This window comes from Ammospiza caudacuta, chromosome 1 (genome assembly GCF_027887145.1).
Source record: "Ammospiza caudacuta isolate bAmmCau1 chromosome 1, bAmmCau1.pri, whole genome shotgun sequence".
Classification (NCBI taxonomy): Eukaryota; Metazoa; Chordata; class Aves; order Passeriformes; family Passerellidae; genus Ammospiza; species Ammospiza caudacuta.
This window is the reverse complement of record NC_080593.1, coordinates 39525327-39545433: the sequence shown is the minus strand read 5'-3', so window position 1 is coordinate 39545433 and position 20107 is coordinate 39525327. Positions and strand designations below refer to the sequence as shown.

The 20107-nt window shown below is 41.0% G+C and overlaps 1 protein-coding gene across 1 annotated transcript in view; it reads right to left on the bottom strand.

Annotated features, from left to right (window-relative positions):
- RARB (retinoic acid receptor beta) overlaps positions 1-18642 on the bottom strand; it is a 191364-nt gene extending 172722 nt beyond the window's left edge. Inside the window, exon 1 of the mRNA XM_058816269.1 lies at positions 18465-18642. Coding sequence (XP_058672252.1) covers positions 18465-18642 — 178 coding nt within the window. The remainder of the gene's footprint in view (positions 1-18464) is intronic.
- Between the last annotated feature and the right edge of the window lie 1465 nt (positions 18643-20107).

Here is a 20107-nt window from a genome sequence, read left to right as displayed (position 1 = left end):
CTGATATTTTTGTTGGCTGTGTCACATCACGTTATATCTCTGATGTGCCGTGTTTATGCCTGAGTCACGGTGCAGCCTGATGGAAGAACAAAGCAGGGTGCGATGCAACAGGACATACCGGTGAGGTCAGAAACCCATCTGACTGCTGATTGACTGCCCACCGCTAATTTGGATTTAGTTAATTCCTTCTAAAAGACAAGAACAAAAGTTCAGAGAAGCTTAAAGTGCACATGCAGAGTTTAATAATCTATTAACAAAATAACCTGCCATATATGACTATGCAATAAGCTGGGGGAATTTGGCAGAAACACTTCACTCTGCAAACATTATTTACAGCAAATCTTGATTCATTGCACTCTCTGTATACACAGAGAAGGGCAGTGCTTCTCTAACAAGAAGGCTTCAAGACATGAGCTGAGTAGTTCGAAGGTAAAAAACCCTAAGCAGCAGCCAAATCAGAAAATTAAGTTTATAATATTTTTAATTTTTGTTGATGAAAACTTTTTACTGTTGGGGCTGAATTCAGGCAGGCTGGGAAGGAAAACCTGACTTCAAACAACAGCAGGGAAACAAAGAAGTCATTTTAATCTTAAAACTTTAAAAACCATAAAGATCAACTCATTAAATGATCTCTTTCTTTCAACTCCTGCTTTTCAATGGATGGTTTTTGCTTTAATTGGATTTTCTTTCTTTAATGCAGCAAACAAGGCTGATCTTCAGTTTTGTTTAAAACCAAAGGCAGTTATCAGACATGGTGCTGACCCTGAGAAGAGAGTCCCCAGACTTCAACTCTTCTGCACATGCCTGATGTACAGACAAAGGTTTATTCCTCCCACTGCTTCTGCATCACCACAAAAGAGTTTTGCTGCACTGGCAGCCCCACCATCCTGCTGGAGAGAGAACTGGGACCTCTGTGATCCTAAACCAGTCTCAAGCAGGAGTCTGAAAAGAACAGGTTTGCATTCCTTACAGCAGTGAGGGAGACCCTGATGTTGAGGATGATGTGATTTGTGATGATGATCTTAACCTAGCACCACTTCAAGAAATAAACTAGTTACTGTCTTTTAAGGCCATTCATACTTTGCCCAAATAAGGCTTCAAGAAAGTTACAACAGAAGTTCTTTTGGCTTGGAATACTGTTTTTGCTGCCTAAATAAGCCCATAGAACACTGAATCAGTGAAAGAATGACACCACTGAAGTTCTCCTTGTGTTATATCAATATGTGCATAGTTTGGACCAGGACAGCAACATCGTGAATGAATGAAACAAGGTACAGCATTAAAAAAACTTCCATTTTCCTACAGTAACAGAAGGCTCAGTAGGTGCTCCTGCAAAAACAGTCATGCTGTCATGGTATCTTACTTGGGTATGAAGAGAGAAGCAGTTGGACTTATGAGAGTGTGACAGGAAAAAAAGGGGTGACTGACAAATCCCAAGAAGGCCACAATCATGCTCCTCAGACCAGTTATGTGGTAATACAAGAAAATCAGAAGTGAAGGGAAACCAAATTTTGCTCAACCTACTCTAGAACCACCCCTTGGTTTTGATGAATTTTTTCTGTGACTAGGAAGATTTTTTTTTTTTAATAAACAACTTGTGTGCAGCATTTCAGCATCAAAAACATGCAATGCAGCCTCAAAAAAACACTAAAGTTCAGAATCCATTTAGTTTTCCTTGTCTTGCACCTGTTAACTTGATGCATCCAAAAATCATTCTAGAAAACATTGGCCACGCATAAAAGCACATTCCAGAACTGTCTATTTTGTAGCTAACATTCCCTTCAATCCCACTGCAGATTTTTCATTTGGAGTAGTGCAGTCCCTGTATTATATTAGTGGACCACTGGCATCTATGTTCTTCATCTGGCAGTGCCTGGGACTGCTGCAATCCCATGGAGCACGTCACAGCATCACAACTGTGATTCATAAGCATAAAGCAAAAGCACCTGATTGCCTCTCCCCCTGAAGTAAATCTTGCCCTAGAGACAACTCCCATGGGAAGGATGGCTTTGCTATAGGATCTTTCAGACCAAAGAAAATCAGTGGGTTGACACATGAAATGGAGGGGTTTAATTTTTGCAAGACTTGCTTTTTAAATGTATTTATCTTAGAACATATGACTGAAACAGGAAGACGTATCAGGGTGACACTAGAAAAATCCTTAAAATTGCAAATTTTGGCACCAAGTTTACATAAACCCTCACGCCATCCTCAGGAACTATATAACAGGCACTTGGGCAGCAGATTTACAGCTTCCCATTGAAGCTCTCCAGCCATCCATCTAAAGAATCAATTCCTGCTCCTTCCAAAGATCAGTGCAACCAAAGATGGCCCAGACACACCTCTTTGAAAACACAATCAAACTCAGAGCACACAGAAGGTACCCCCACCATTAACATAGTTATGAAATTGGGAAGCTGCATCAATCTTAAGCAACATATTTTGCCCTCTGTTCACGCTGCTCTGAAACAACACAAGGACTGTGAGATGATTTTCTTACCGAGTAGCACCATGCTCGGAGTAATACATTACTGGTGGGACTCCCCTGATGATGTATTGCACTAATGCATCATTAGGATGATGTTTCACACTGATGATATATTGCAGTGCAACATAATGAGAGCAATAGCTCACTGGGTGCATAATCCTGCCAGGAGCTGTGTGCCTGCAGCTCTCTGACTTCATTTGTAGCTCAGGGTGTCCGGAAGCTTAGATGGATTAGATCCTCAGATACACACACCTCAAAGGATGGCAAGAGTCAGAAAAATGCCAGCATACAGGTGGGTGCTGTTAATTACAGGCTTCAATGTACAGTATGCTAATATCAGGATGTACTTTGGCATCGCATTTAGCACCTGTGCAAAACATCTTCTTCAAAGGAAGAAGTGGCTGTAACAGAGCTGCTGAAGCTCCTTATTCTTATGCTTCCCTGCAGTAGCCATCATAGCTACTGGGTAGTTCTGGGTGCTTACAGCCTTGGTAAAAATACCTAACTTACATTTTCCATGCCAGATGTCTGTTAGAAGGAGGAGAAAGCCTGGGGAAAGGGGGTGGTTGCTTGTTTTTAATCAATAAATTTAGTGGAAGCAGTTCTGTTCAGCTATCTTTATGACCCAGACTAAGAAAAAAAAGAGTAGTTTTGCCAACAATGAAAGATTCTGGTGACCTTTTTTCAGACCTTTTTTAACAAACAGAGCTATTTGATCTGTATAAAATTCTAAAAAGACCTTTGCAGTATGATCAGTGTCACTGACAAGAAGGCAGCATTTTAAGATTTGTGAACTCTTAACCATGAAATCATATATAATGTTTAAAAAGAGGGCAAACTGCTAAATAAACAAGGAAAGAACAAGCCATTTTGAATAATAAAATAACTTCTTCAGTCTCTCACAGAAACATTAACATTTACAATTGAACCACAACTTCATTATTTATTTAGTTTTTGCTTCAATACCTTTGGGTTCTCAAATAAGTCTAAATGTGCATGCACACACACACTCACAAATATAACATGGAACCTGCATGCAATTTCCATCTTTTTGTATTTGTTTAGTTCTGAAAAACATAACAGTATTTTAGACAACCAACTAATGTGCTCTGCATCTTCATCTTCAGGTTCTCTAAAATGAACAGACCAGACTCCTCTCCAGGGAGCAGCAGCCTCTCTGGTCACAGATCTAAAAAATGTAACTTTCATACCTTTCTTCTGACATCTATAATTGAGAAACCACAGGGTAACTCATGAACTGGAAAAGAGTATGGACGCCTCAGCTAGCTAAATGATAAGTTAATATTGCCTCCTTTCTCTTTTTTTACCCCCTCATGTGTAGCCTTTCAGATTGCCTGTGCTATAGAGCTCTGCCTTATAGATGCTGTCTCCAGCCAGTAGAGCACAAGTTGGAAATACACAACAAAGGGCTGATCTTTCCAAGATCTGTCTGCACCAGAAAAGGAAAAAAAAAACCCAAAAAACCAAACCAAAAACTACCCAAACAAAAACCAAACAAAACAACCTCCCTTAAAACCCCCTCACTTTTAGGGCACCACTTCTGATCAGCCCTCCAGCACATCCTACAATGAATTAAATTCTAAGACAATAATGCCAGCTGAGCATCACTCTGACCTACAGTAGCCTGAATCCACCTGTCAGGGTACTGAGTGGTGGATTTCCACACAGGGCTGTTCCCTCCCTGTTTCCCAGGGAGAGAACAAAGTCCACAATAGAGAACAGGGGATGGCACAAACCCCATCTTGTAGTTTGCAGCATGCTGTCCCCACGCTCTGGCACGGCAATGAAATCTCAGAAAACTCACCTCTTTAACAGGCTACAAGATAACAACCAAAAAAAAAAAAGACCAGAATGACTTCATGTGTTTCCCCCACCAGTTGCCCATGCAAGGGCCAACCACGTCCTGGCCATAAATTCTCTGGCACAGGAGCATTATACCAAAGGAAAGGAATGCCTTTCCATCTGTATATTTCCCCTCAGGCACTCACTTGATAATGAAACCAGTTAAGGTCTTTGGGTTCACAATGTTATTATAGTCAGATAATATTTTGTTTGCAGCCAAGCCTGAAGAACTCCTAAGTAGTGCAGTACAGGCACCATACACCTGTTAAGTCACGGCGCTCCTTCTCTAAGTGGACAAATCTGTTTTTGCCATCTCCTGAGATTTCCCCCTCACAGTTAATTACAAAGCGATGACTGTACTCATTTCCTGATCTTAGAGGGAATCTATAACAAATGTCTGCCACGGGTGAAGGCTGTTCCCTCTGTCCCTCAGAAACACCAGCAATCCTTCTAGCCGCCCTGGCTGCCCTCTGTCAACCTTTTCTCCCAATTGTCCCAGACCTTCTGCTGCAACACAAACACTGCAGAGAAAATAATAACCTTTCACTAGGAAAGAAACAACATGGGCTGACTGAGACTAAATTTTCTAAAATAATTGAACAATGCACGTCCTGAACGCAAAAACAGTGACACAGGCACCCAGACCAAGGTCATTCTGCAAAGAACTACACTGAGAGGGACAGACCCAACCCTGTCAGTGATGCTCATGCAGAGAGCCACCCAGCAAGGCAGCAGGATTTTATTCACATCCTGCACAGGCATATACAGCTACAGAGGTGAACATGTGATTCCCAACAAGCAATTTTGGGGAGCAATTTTGTTTAAAGTGATTAACAAGCTTACAAAGAAATTTGCCTGCCCTTTGTTGGATCTGAAACTCATTTGAGCCAGTTTCACTCTGTGACATCTATTCTAGTATATAATTTTGATCCAAAGTATTGTTGTGTCTTGTAAAATACAAGATATTCTAAAACCAGGTCAGGCACAATAAATATTCTGGGAAAAAAAAAGAAGGGGAAAGTAGTCCATCCTAAGAAGAAGTGAGATTTCATTGTGACAGCAACCTTTCTTCATGCTACTCCTAGCAGGCTGATGTCAGATCCTGGGCACAAATCATTGGAAATCCATCTCCCTGACCTTAGAGACACAAGTTAGGTCAATGGTTCCCAACTTTCCAGACCGATAGCCAATTGAAAAGGATCAGCATTTTTTGCAAATCGTCACACACACTTACCATCAACCTTCTGATTGGAAGTTCAAAGGTGATGTGACTCAGCAGCACAGCTCCAACACCTTCTTCATTACCCTTGTGGGATGACCAGTGCTCAGCAGGCACAAGTGAAGAGCTCCCCTTGGCTGTAGTCATCTCATAGAAACTTAGAAATTGAATTTTTCACTGGCTGCCATGTTTTCACAAGTTGTTTCACACCAAATCCCAGGAGCCAGCTCCCGTGTCATCGTCCAGGCATAAGCCCTGTCCAAACTGTGCTCCTCCTTTTCTTGGCTGCCAAGAACCAGCCTAACCTTCTAAAAAACCACTTCTGAATCCCTCTCACTGCAAACACAACATCTCACTGAAGATACCACTCTTCTACTTTGAGGATATATACAAAACAATTCCTTCATCAAGAAGGAGGGAGCAGAAACATTTTCTGTAATTAAATGTATGGAATTAAAAGCACAGGAGCACACAAACACCACATAAATCAATTAAATAAAATCAGACATGATCAGATGACTTGCAGAGACAAGAAAGTAAAGAAAAATATTAAAGGGAGAGCTCCTTGAGTGATCAGCAGATGGACTGTGACTTGAAGTTCAGTTGAGGAAAGGGACTTTGGGCATTAGATTTCTTCTGTGATATAGCTCTACTTTGCCAGATTCAAACAACAGATCTGACCCCAAAATTACTTTTTTCCTTCAAAAAGAAATCTGCTACACCTAAAATGTGTTCAGTACCTCTGATGACAACGAAGAGTCACCACCTCCAGAGTGTCCCTGCAAGCTGTAGGACAGTGTCTTTAACAATTTTATTAACATGCTCTGAAACACTTTGACTTTGTTTTTCCCTCAAAAAGAAACAAAGTTTACCAAACAGGGCCACATATTCCTAATCATTTTGTTGCTTTCTTTTTGGAACTATCATTGTGGAGTCTTCTGGGCAGGCAAAGAAGTTTCATGGGCACAGAACTGATTAAAAAACAGATTACCAATCAACATCTCAGGGAAAAAAACCGCACACATCTCACTCTGGGTTTAGTGCTAATGCTCCTCCTTTGCACACTTCATTAGGCTTTTAAATTCTGGACTGTCCATTGTATAAAACTCTCAGCACTATTAGAAACCCCTGGCATTCACGCAGAGTGCTTCAGAACAATGACAAAGGTTTGGTAGAAACCCCATTTGAACTGCCCGCGTCAGTGACTCTCCACATCCTTGCACTAGTGTTGGATTGCCTCAATTAGGCTTTGCTTTGGCTATGGAAGGTTCCAGCTTCAACTTGGACAAGGTAAAAAATTCTTTGGTTATTAAAAAAAACTGAAACGGGGAATATATCTGAAACAATACTTTGGTACTTACAGAATAAAACTGGGCATTTTCTGTGACTTGTGCTATACAGTTTAATTCACTTTCTCAAACTATTTATAATGATCCTCATTTTTACTACAAGTAAATATCATTATCTTTTTAAAAATCAAAGATATTGCAACATGTTTTCATCAAGTTTGTGTGAGTAATTACATATTAAAATGGCAAACATCCCTTCCAATAACACCCTGGCAGAGTTCGCTTCTTCTGCAAGTAATAAAAGTGAGAGAGCAAACTGTGCTTCAAGATATTTGGCTGCTGCGCCATGAGGCAGCTGATGCATTCCAAATGTCTGTCAGGTCACTTTGCAACACCAACCACTACTAATCAATAGTGAAATCTTCCTCTCTGTGGCTTAAATATATATCTGCTTTCGTTAAACAGAAGAAAATTGCAAATTAGTTGGACTCTGCTGGACCATGCAGCTTGGAGAAACACGCTGTCATCCTGACTGGGTAGGAGTTAAGATGATGCAGTTAAATTACAATACTTAATTGACTGTCGACCATGCACACAGGTTTTGTAAAATGCACTGCAGTATCTTATTGCTGGTTTTCACAAGAGGCAGGTCAGTCTCCACAGGGTGTCTTGTGTCTAAGCATCTGAGCATTTTTCTTAAAGCCCCAAACTCAGCTTCCCCTTTCTAGGATTCGAGCCTTTCTTCACCTCCTTCACTTGGCCCAGAAGTCATGTCCTTTTCTCTTACTCTTCATATATCTTCCTCTCCTTGATTCCAAGCTACTTGGAACAGAGATCATATCAGTCTTTGTTTGAAGACTCTATAGCAGTCTGCATGTTGCAGTGGTACCATAAATAAAAAGTAATAAAAATATTAGGAAAGTCTTTTGAAAAGTCCGTGTTATTTTTACTATTACTCATGCTGTCGCTATTTAAGAAACAATGCCAGGAAGATCTAGAGACTTGAAGGGGACTTATAACAATTTTTGTAAGAATCCACTATTGAAACTATGATGTTACTGACAGCAAAGTGTTTTGCAAGGTGTACAGGTTCTCCTGCTGCTTTTTTGAGTGCTTCTAACAGATGTTCAATTTCAAGTGGTCTGCAGATACCAATAGGCTGATGGTTCTGCAGGAATCGGAGCAGCAGATGTGCCCTGCATTATGTTTTGCTATTCCCTTTATGAATCGACATGTCACCCTGCGGGTTTATAGCCAGTTAATTTTGTAATGACATCACTATTTCTGTACTTTTAATGATCCTCAGAGGGTTTAATTTCTCAAATAACAGAATTCTTGATCCTGGAATTGCTATGCAAAAGTAGTACATCATAAACAGATTTCTTTACATGATACAGTACCACTTCCCACCAAATGCCTTTGCTGATAGCTTCTAGGTAGTGCTGGGATGCACGTGGGTTCTCCCAAAGAATGCAGATTTACAGCGTGGCCTCGTTTCAGGGCTCTAGATGAACGTCTGAGCATCTCTCTCCAGAATCATTATCCTCAAACAAGTATCGCTCAGTGGCTGGAAGGAATGAGGATAGGAAGGGAATAAGGATAGAAGGAGTGGAGAATTCCATTGGCTCTGCTGTAGAAGGATAGGTATTGCCCTTGTCAGATGCTGCGTTCCACAGTGGCCATGGTACCCAGCTGAAATCAGAGTGAACAGGAAATTGTGCTGCATTTTCCACTGACAGGGACCTGATTGTGAGGACAGCACTCTGGCTGTTGGCTTGGATGTTTCACTCTTAAAAGGCAGCCAAGTTTTTTCTCCCTCAAACACAGTTGCAGAGTTTGTTAGAACCCAGAGCTTTTTGGGCAGAATCTCTGGTAACAGCTGCAGGCTGCACAGAGCAGCCTTAGGACACCACCTTTCTTCCCAGGAGTATTCAGTACTGGTAAAGAATGTCTTTCTTCTTATTTTTAAATACAGAGAGGAAAAAGTGATGCTATTACAGCTGTATTTAAAGGACTTTTGGCATTTCCTTCATTGAAACTAACTATTAGGTATTTTTAAAAAATGACTGGAAAAAACATCATGGGTTGTAAAAGGTTCTAGTTAGGTATGTTGTGTTATGAAGCTTTGAAATACACCTGAAAACTTTTAACTTTGAGAAATGAGAACTGCATAAGCCTACATTTTGCCTCCCTCCCATTATCTCAGAATTTATATTCCCCACATTACTGTAAATATCAAAATACATCTTTAGTAAAAGCCAGCTTTTGAAAAGCATCTTAGGTCTTAAATTTAAGGAGTGACTGCAATCTGCTCTTACTGCTCTAGCTGAGAGATGAAGGCCTTAGTTTCTAAGAATCAACTACTTAATTTTTACATACATACAGGAAAAAAATATCTCCAGTTGTGACCACAGGCAGAGTCTTCACAGCACATGCAGGAGCTGTGTGGTCATGCTGGGGTCTGAGTCCACCCATAGAAAGGATGAGGAAATCCATCCTAAAAGGATGAGGTAAATATTTTTCTGAGTTCTCCACATTATTTCTGGGGTTTTTTTTCTGCCCATCTTAATTGCAGTTCACATTTCTTAAAAGCAGTTGACTTATCAGCCTTAGGACAAGTCTCAGATTGAAACATATGAAGTTCAGGAAAGCTAGAGCTGAGGTTAAATCAAATTCAACTGGCCTTCAGCACTAAAAAATAGCAAAGACAAAGCTGACAAAGGTCTACCTGGAGGTCCACACTATTTAATGCATGATTACCTGACTTCCATCTTAACTGAAGCTGTAAGCAGGTGTGTTATCTAACAGCATGCCGAGCCCATGGATATCTCAGAGCACTCTGAAAGCAGAAGCACATTCCTTAGAGACATGGCACATCACAAGCCTCCAGACCCACCTCTCCTCTTCTGCTCTAGTCTCCCAAGAAATGCTGAACCAAACTCTTCCATCAGCTGAATTCAGCATTTCTGCCCCAGATGGTCCCAGCAGCCAGTCATGACTTTCAGCCCCTCTCCCAGACACCTTGAACTATGGGATGAAAATCATACTCAAAAACCTTCTGCTCCTCTGGCATAAGTGAAGTACTTATACCTATAAAGTTTGTTTTTGTAGGCACCTAAACATCCTTGTGGGTTTTCCTGAGAAGAAAGGACCACCATAAAATTGTGGAGCTAAGCCAAGGGCACATTGCCTTTGTCCATCCTTCCCCAATATGGAGGCATGGCTGCACAGGGACTTCCAGTGCCTCTCCAGCACTTCCCCTCCTTCAAAACCTGAACTCCTGGCCAAAACACACACCTTGCTACCAACACACTTCCCCTGACCCAGACCATGAAGAATCAAACACACAGGGAAGATGCTGAGCATGTTGCTCACTGCACAACATCAGGGTACTCAGATACAGCTGTTGGGAGCTCAGCAGGCCAGCCCTGGTGAGACTCACTATATTTAGGCTATGACTGCTTTCTAAAAATGCATTATCTAGACAAAACAGTTGAGTATCTCAGGGATGCAGGTTCTGGTTTTCTGAATATTTCTTATATTTACTCTGACATTTCCTCTGAGTGTGTGTGTGGTGTTTTGAAAGGAAAAGAGTTTTCTGTTGCTTAAGGCCAGTCCTTCCTGTTTGTTAGTTTATACCAAACCTAAGTTTTGACATGAATAAAATTGTTGCTTCAAGTCTGATTTCAAACATGTGGTAAAGGCAAATCTAACAATTTTATGAGATATAGTTACTTTTGTAGAGGGTGAGTTTGCCCTAGGGAATTTCCCCTGACTAGATTTATCACAAGTTTTTTGAACCAGATAATTTTGTTTGATAGCACATCTGGCAGCATCATAAAATCTTGACGTCCCAAGCTATTACACAGGAATTACTTTTGTAAATCATTTATGAATATTACTGATGTAGGCCTATTCTGGGCAGTAAGAAAGGAAACAGAGCACTGAAGGACAAAGGAAAGGAAAAAGGATTCCCTGCCCTTTCAGGGCTCATCAGATAGGGTGGGTATTTATCATTTTAAATGGGAAACATGTTGTCATTGATACAGCTGAAAAGTCCACATAACACAATTTGTACCCCATATTCCCTAAATAGGCAAAAGGGGAAGATATTCTACCCGAGGAAAACCATAAATTGATTCTTCCTGAAGACAAATCTGTCCCTGTCTAAAACTTAAATAAGACTTACCAATTAAACACCACATATTGCTAAAACCATAGTAAACACAAACTCACAATTCAGGTAGACTAAAGGAGGAAATTCTTACAAAGGCCAGCACTGAGGCAAAAGAAAAGGTCCATTTTACCTCACAAAAAACCTCTTGATATTTACAAAATCCCCTCCAATCCACACAGTGACCTGCCTTTTGAACACGGCAACATGACTGAATGGAAACCCTCCACATAGCTAAAATGACATGATTAGCTGCTGAGCATATGCCTTCAGAAAGAAAGTTGGTAAAGCAAAAGCTTATATTGACTTTTAGTACCATGAACTATCACACTGTTAGCAATTTCAGAAGATTTCACCTATTGATTTGGGTTGGAAACACATCAGACATTGAAGCAACTCTGGGTGCTGCCACTTTGCCAAACCCAAAGCCTGGCATTACATTCCTTTTGAACATGGATGGAGGAACTGACACCAAACATACCACCACTAGGTGGAAGGGCAACAGAGGAGCCACCCCGAATGAACCAACAATGGGGAGCTACAACAAGCCCTTCACTCTTCATTCCTGATGTCCCCATCAGGAATGCTACTGGGAGCTACTGGGTGTTGTTTTCATTGAGCCAGAGCAGAGGAGAAGGTCATCTGCAATACTTCACAGAAACATATTTCCAGCCTTAGGTAAGAAGGCTTTTTGTTGGGGATTTTTTGGGGAATTTCCCTGCTTTGGGGCCCATAAGGAGGGAAGGAGCAGTTCTCAGACAGCTCCTATTTGACTTCCAAACACCAGGCTCCCTCAGACCACAGCATGTCAACGAGGGATGCACAGAGCCATTACAGAGCACATGCCAGTATTGCACCACACGCTTTCCCTGACAGAGCAGAAAATTTCTAAATTTGGCTTCCTCCCAGGAAACAAATTCCTGTCCATACACGCCCAGACTGATTTCTCACAGATGAGGATGCTGCCCACTGAAATCTGAAGTGGGCTGCATCCACAGGGTGCTGAGGACCCACCCTGGCAGGGCGGTGGTGTGGCAGGAGTCACCAGCTGCACCAAGTAGAGCGGAGCTTCTGGTTTATTTGAAAGTGCCAATACTGAAAAAGAAGCTCTAACACGAAAAGGCAAGTTTAAATTTTTGATAGTTTCTGATCAACTAGAATCTGAAAATGACAATGTAACGTAGTTTCAATAATCAAAGCACGGATGGTTTCAAGCTGCACAAAGATCTCCACCAGGAAAAAAAATCCACAGCATGACATAGAGGAAGAACTGAAAAGAAATGGTGTTTTCAGGGTCATGAGTGGTATCTGCAGGGTATCATCTGGACTCCTTAGACTCGACAGCATGAGGCAACATTGGCTGTGGCTAAGAAATCTGAGATTCATGTTCTGTTTCCCCCCCTCTTTCTGAATGCAAACACATTTTCTGTCTTTCCAATAATGATGGACAACACATGCACTGAGTAGGTATATTGAAAGTCATCTGTTAATTGCAGATACATGTAAATGACCACACAGGAAGCTTTCCCAGGGAGACAGGACTGGAAAAAAGGGAGGCAGTTACACTATGATTAGATGCTGTGAAAAAAAACCTCGAACAACAGAATCAAACAAGGTTGATTCATGATTTTTTTTCCCCTGATTCAATATAACCATTGTAATACTATTTTAGATAATTCCAGAATGTCAAAGAGTGATGAGGAGGGGTTTTTTCAGTCCGCCACAGATAGCACTTGCCTCAGTAACTATGCCAATGGAAGAAAATCCATCATGTACTAACCATACTCCAACCTCCAACAGGAATATTCCCCATTTTGCGAAGTAAAGTGAGATGTGGGAGTCCTTGACCTTCTGAGTAATTAAGGGAAACAGAGACATTCTTGTTTTTATTAGCAACACACTAAACTATTTGAAAATAATTTGAATAGCTGGAGAATTAGTGTATTTGCCTGCTCATGAGTAGTGCAGATAGTTTAGAGTTCTCTTGGGGGCAACACATCGTAATGAATATCTGCTATTCATATTTAATGCAATCTGCCAAAGAGTGCTTTTGGGAGGACTTTCTGTGTCAATATAATGATTAACAACAGGACTGGAAAAGTAAATGAATTCCTGCAACGGGTGGGGCTGGCAAAAATATCTTGCAGTACTATACCAGTAACACTGGATTTGACTGTACTTTTTTAATGTTACCAGTGGAAAATCTGTTTCCCAGGGAGGGGAAAAAAAAAAGAAAGCAATCTTTAAGATGAAGTTCAAGCAGTAAATAATTGCATTAATAGAAGGAAAAACAATTCCAGCAGAAAACGATGCCCAAAACGACACTGTCCTGAGCATGTCTGAAAAGCCTGATATGTAATACTGACTAATAAATAAAATAATTAGTATTTACATAGCACAACCAGAAATAATGTTGTAGGTGCTTCCTTGTCTACCTCTTTGAGTTCCTCAGATGATCTTACTTTCCATACATTTTCTCATATTTCCCAGACTTACATAAAACAGAATATAAAGTCTTTTATTCTTTACTACACACTTTTAAAATACCCCAGACAGAAAAGAATGGAAAAGCTTGGCTAAAATACAATGAGTGACCTTAATATGGAATTTTCTCCATGGCATCCCAACAGTCCTCTAAATAACACATTTAGATTACTTTTTTCCAAGTTATGTGGATGAAGCAACCTTACTGAGTTTATATAAATTCCAGGACATTCTTGTATCAAACTGACTGCTCTTCCCTGCCCCTTATCAAGCTACTCCTATTCCTCCCTTGCAATAAATGGAAGGGGCGATATCAAGGATTTGAAGGCTCATGTTGGCAGCCTGAGGACCAAAATATGGGGCAGGGGTCAGAGGTAGAATATGGGGGTGCTCCCACCAAATGCCATGGGCTACACAGTTCACCTTGTTCAAGCAAATGTTCAATCCAAGCAGAAAGGGAATAACTGCCAAACAAAGTGTTTTATTATTTAGTGGCTCCCACTGTGGTTATTGTCCAGACCCTTTTTTAATTTGGTCTAGGGACACTCAGGGATTCCTTTCATCACAGCATTAGCTCAGGTTAAGCATTTTCCTCCAGCTTACACCAACTGGCTTTGTTGTGTAGTGGTATTTAGCCATGTTAAACTAATTCTGTAAAACTCATTCTGGTGAAGTTATGTCACAGGAACCAGTCTTGCAAAGATACTCTACAAACAACCAGCAGGCCTTCATCTTCCCCACACTGATATTTGCTTGTGAGACTGCAACATCGCTGTGTGCCTTGCAGTTCCATCAGCCATGACATAAAGGCAGCACTTTCCTCACCAGTTTTCAGCTCCATGGATATACTACAATGATCTGTGGTTTTTACATACCATCCTTCTCAAATTTCAGGTGGTCATTCTCTTATTTAGGGTGTTTTCTTGGAGTTTTGGAGGTTTTGTAGCACTGATTTTTATAACTAATCTTTTTCCAGAAATTAAAATGTGTCGCTACAGCCACACAACAAATGTTCTATAAAGAAGGTAAACCCTTCTAAAGCTGGTATCCTCACGTTGTGACATTTGCCTTACTGACCCCTGGCAGCAGCATTAGGTCTCACGATGGCCAGATGGGCCCTGACCCTTCTTCCAGGGCTGATGGAGAGCAATGCCACTCAGAAACAGGAATTGCCTGTGTGACTGCTACTCACCTGAACCTCAGGTGGTTTTACTTTAATAAAATGTCAAGTAACAATATTTGCCCATATTTATTAGTTTATTAATAAATAAATTATTTCACAAGTCTTCTATGATTTCATTATTGCAAACACATCAGGCTCTGCAGGACTTTTGGCCGTTTCTTGTAGCTGCTCTGAACCTGGCAAAGAACCAAAACCTCTTTGTCTATGAGAGACTGGCACATGACCCAAAAAGCTCAGGAATGTCTCCAGTTCTGCCTTCTCTCACCATTTCTAAATGAGCTAAGCAGCAACCTCCTGAAACCATCTCTGCTGTGTAGAAGAAACTCCTCATTCATTGATGCAGCCAGGGAGGCCTGTGTGGCCCCTGATGTCCCGAGTGAGGATGTGTGCTGCATGCTGCACGGAGTAACACGGGGCAGGTAAATCATTGGGACTCACAGAGTAACGACCTGCCTGGCCCTGCTCTCGTTCAGTGTAATGCAGCGCTCACGTGCCCATAAAAGTGGGTTTGCTCATCCTCTGACCCCTCCAGCACTGCGACCAGACCTCCAATTATTAAGTATTTTGCACTATGTATCTCAGGATAAAAGCAGAAGCCGAGTCACAGGTCACAGAGGCAACAGCATTATTAACATCAATGAAACTAAATCACTCCATTCCTGAGCGTTTATGGCAAGGCCCTCGTGCTCACACAATTCATGTGTCTAAGATGTACTGTTGTCTGTTCCGTGGGACTGGAGATACCTGCCCCAACCGTAGGTTAAGATAACTTAATGAAACTTGATATAAAGTTATTCTGCCATCATTAAAAGTGTATAACCAAGACAGAACAAAATAAAACAAGGCACTAACACAGAAGCTCAAATGGCACTAACTTTGAACAAAAGCTGTTGAACAGCATTGTTTTATAAAGATTAAAGAGATCTTTATAACATTCCTGTTATGTAAAGTAATTTCTATTGGATTTTACATGAATGAAAAGAATCTGGAAGATAAATAGTACAATAGCTTCAAGCATACAAAGAGCACTGGTTTGCCAGCCTTTAATTTCTTCCGGTCTTTTCAAGAGAGTTCCATATTATTCCACACAGTATAAATTCTAACTTTAATGGAGACCATCAATCATACTGACTTTGGCCTATGGGTGGCTTCATTGGGAAAACAAACAAATAAACAAACAAAATCTACAATGGAGAGCAGAACCCTGAAATACAACCCAAAGCTCAACCTGCATGCTTCCAAGAACTTGTCTCTATAATTCCAGTGATATAAACCTCAAGTTCCAGAATCAGAAGTCCACAGAGTGCTGACAGTACAGGTATGAAAACAGAGTAGTTCAAACCAGAAGAGTCATCCTGCAGTGGACTATGTCTCAAAAGCAAATCTTATTCAAGGCATCCTCCTTCCTATCTTGCCAATTTCAGCTGGTATTTGCAAACATTTTTGCCTTGAGCTATGCACCACAGCTGCCAGGCTTTTCTGCTCGGCCACAGAGAGCCAGGGCTGTAAAGCACCTCCACAAAAATACTGAAAATGATGGGACCAGGGCATAAAGACACAAACCCCAAGATTTAGAGGTAGCCACTTATTTTGCATACTGACATAAATTCATACTAAGCAGTACTTTTCTGAAAGGCTGAGCACTGACTGGTTTAATAATCATTAATAATGCATCAGCAACACAATCTTAATTCCACAGGAATAATTCATAGAAAAGAAAAACTCTACATTGGTGATCATATAACTTTGGTATTTACCAATCTATGCCTCAGAAAATATTCCCATTTACTAATAAAACTACTTCTTCAACAGGTGAGTATTCCTGAAGTAGTGTGGGATAAATTCAGGACGGTAAACTGATAATCAACCAGGATATTTTCTGATAGGATTGGAAAATTGAAGTTACTTGTAGACCTTCTGACTGTTTTGCTTTTCATCTCCAAGAAAGACAAACACCCTGCAATAGAACAGGGCAAATAAAAACCTGATCTAATTATACTTCTTCACTTATGTGACTGGATGAAACCTGTCCACACAAATGGGAAGAAAAACAAAACAGAAACCAAAAAAAAAAAAAAAAAAAAAAAAAAAAAAAAAAAAAAAAAAAAGAAAAAACCCACCAAACCCACTAATTTACTTCAAGACTGCCCAGCATTCCAGTATGTGTGTATGAGATGTGAAGCCAGAATTAGTATCAAGCAGCACAAAACCTGCAACTTTTACTCTTCAGAAGTACTGTCTTCACTGTGATTTTCCATTTGAATTTGGAGCTGAAACTTGGTGAGATTTCTGTCGAAAGAGGCATCAGGGAAACTGCTATAACAAATCTCCTTTTCCTTTAGCAGAAAGTGCATTGTTCCACACATGTGCTGTTTAGTCAAGACTTCTCATATCCAACAGTCACAGTAATGCATTTAGACAAGCATCTTCAACAACAAACTGATCTTCAAAGCTGTATATATCTGGGTTTCCTGGATGATAAATACATCAGTCACCCACTGCAAAGACCTCCAGAGATGTATCTTTTCTAAGTGATCCTACTTAGAAAGTTTATACCTGGAACAGCTATGTTTGGAGCCGCTTAAACACATATAAAACTAAGACAAAGCAGAAAGCATGCTTATCATAAGGCAAAGAAAAAACATTCCTCAGCTAATACACACAGCAGTGCTGCATGTAGAACTGTCCTAGTTTTGGCTGGGAGAGTCATTTTCTTCCTAGAAGCAGGTAGAGTGCTGTGGTTTTGGGATTGAGTATGAGAATAATGTTGACAGCAACAACTAAAGCACCACTGTGTTAAGTAGTGTTTACTTTAAGTCAAGGGCTCCTCAGTTTTCCATGCTCTACCAGTGAGGATGTGCACAAGGAGCTGGGAGGGAGCACAGCTAGGACAGCTGACCCAAACAGGCCCAAGGGATATTCCAAGAGGTAAAATGCCATCCCCAGTACATAAAGAGGCGGGGGGGGAGTTGGCCATTGGTTTCTCATGGACTGGCAGGGCATCTGTCAGCAGTGGTGAGCATCTGTAGTGAGCATCTCTGGTCTCTCCTGGGTTTTACTTCTCTCCCTCTTTTTGTTGCCTCCCTTTTGATGACAACTATTCTTATATTATGTCCCATTTCAATATTAAATTGTTCTTATCTCAAACTATGGGTTTTACCTTTTTTCCCCCCTCAATACTCTTCCTCATCCCACTATGGGGGAAAGGAGATGTGAGACAGCAGCTGTGCAATAGTTGGTTGCTGTCTGGGGTTAAACCACAACAGAAACTCAACCACAGACTCAAGGGTTCATTCTGCAGCCCCTGGCAGCTCACAGACACCAGCTGTCCACTGGGCTGCTCTTCAGAAGCTGCACATGAAGAAAAGAGATACTTATGGAAGAAAACTAAAGCAGTATTAATAACTGTGCAACTTCAGAGGATTCTATACTGAGGAATCATCACCATTCATTCATTATTACAAAAAGGTCAGTTTTTTTTAAAAGCAACACTGGATTCTGCAGCTAGTATACTAATGCAGGATATACCAAAATGCATAGCAGATTTTGTCACTCTTGGCTTCCATAGCTTTGGCATGCCATACAGGTGCCTGTTTATTTTTATAAAAAAAATAAGAGAAAATGGTATTTCAAAACAAATGCATGCTCTTTGCCCAAGTAACATACATCATGGATGAACAACTGCAACCATCTGTGATAAAATTTCAGAATGAGCACCATCAGTATTAGAGGAGAGCTGGTCAATATTAGTACCAAGCACTTACTTGCAGGTGATGGGGTGCTGCATCCACTGGTTGGTGGGTGACTCTGAAGTCCATGGAGGGAAGGAAGTGACAGTCCACCAATGACTGGAGGAAAAAGTAAGGGGTATGGTGCTGCTGGATAGTGAGTCATATGTCCATTCACGGCCGGTACGGGACATGTGCGGCTGCTGGTTGTCATGTTCACACCTCACAGCGGACAGGTATCACGTTGCATCACTCCAGGCCAGCAAACTGGATGCCTCAAATTATGAATGATGAGGGCTGTCAAGCCTGAAGGTACAGCTTAAGCTGGATTGCGTGATGATGAAAAGGCAATTCACTATATCAGGTCCATCCTATATTTCATCACTGCTTCCTACTCTTCTCTCTTCTAGGACATCCTTGCTCTGCAGACTGTGGATAGAAAGTCTTACTCTGGTATCAGGGAGCAGTTCAGTTGCTTCTACAAATATTTCTCTGGGAGAAGAGCTGGTCTCTACAGATGCATACTGACACAGTCTGGGGAAAGAAAACAATATATTGATTAAAATATACATATTTTTAAAATGTGCACATAGAAGACTATTTTTCTCATTGTTATTTTTCTTATGTTACAATTTATTTATCAGTATCCCATAAGGTCAGATCATGTAAAACTCTCACCCTATTACTGAAGCTAGCAGCAGAACACCCATTGAGTTGTTCTCCCTGCACAATGTGCAACACCAAAAGCTATTTCTGGTGTGACGCAGTCGTGTTGTGAAAACTGCCAGATTTAAAACCAATGCATCAATAATTACCTGAAATACTAATGCTGGGGGAGAAAAATAATCAACTTCTGAAAAATTTCCCTGTGTATGAAAGCTTTCAGTCTTCCCTAAAAGCTACAGAAGGATTGGCACTGAGGAGGCTCTCAACTCCTTTCAGTGCCATGGCACAGGCAGGACAGTGAGAATGTGTCTGAGGGCAATTTTGGGTAGGACTGTTAAAGCAGCAATTGCTTTAATAATGACTGTTATTCACAAAGAATACTTAGTTTATTACCCTTAGGAGACACCTCACTAATGGTTTTCTATTTTTTTTTTTTTCTGAGGGGTGGGGGAAACTGCCCAAACAAACAAAGCAGATCATTTCATAATCTGGGTGAGTGAGTGATGTCAGTCGATACACTGCAATACACTGCTCCTGTGCTCTGCTAGGGAGCTTGCTTGCTCTCATGACACCATCTTCAAAGTCAGCCAGAGCTCCACACACCTTCCTCAGTGTTTCACCCAAACAGCTGCCACCTTTCAAGGAGTCCTCATTTTTTCAGGCTCTGTACCAAAATCTTAGGCTGAGAACAGGAATATCACTTGTTGTGATATTCCCATAAAATTTGCTCCTGCCATAGCAGTTCAAATCTACGTAGAGCAAACGGCTGGTGGTTTCTGAATCAACCTGCTGGTGCAACACCAGAAAGTGCTGCTTACTGGTGTCTTGAGAGACACAGTACTGGGAAGGCTGCAACCACTTCCATATTGCAAACACTGCTCCTGCAGCTACTCATGCAGTGCTCCAGGCAAAAGCCAGTGAGTCTGCAGCCAGCTCCTGAGCTCACCCTGCACAAGGAATTTACTCATCTCCTCCAACACATATTGTAGTAGGAGGTAGAAGCCACAGAGCCA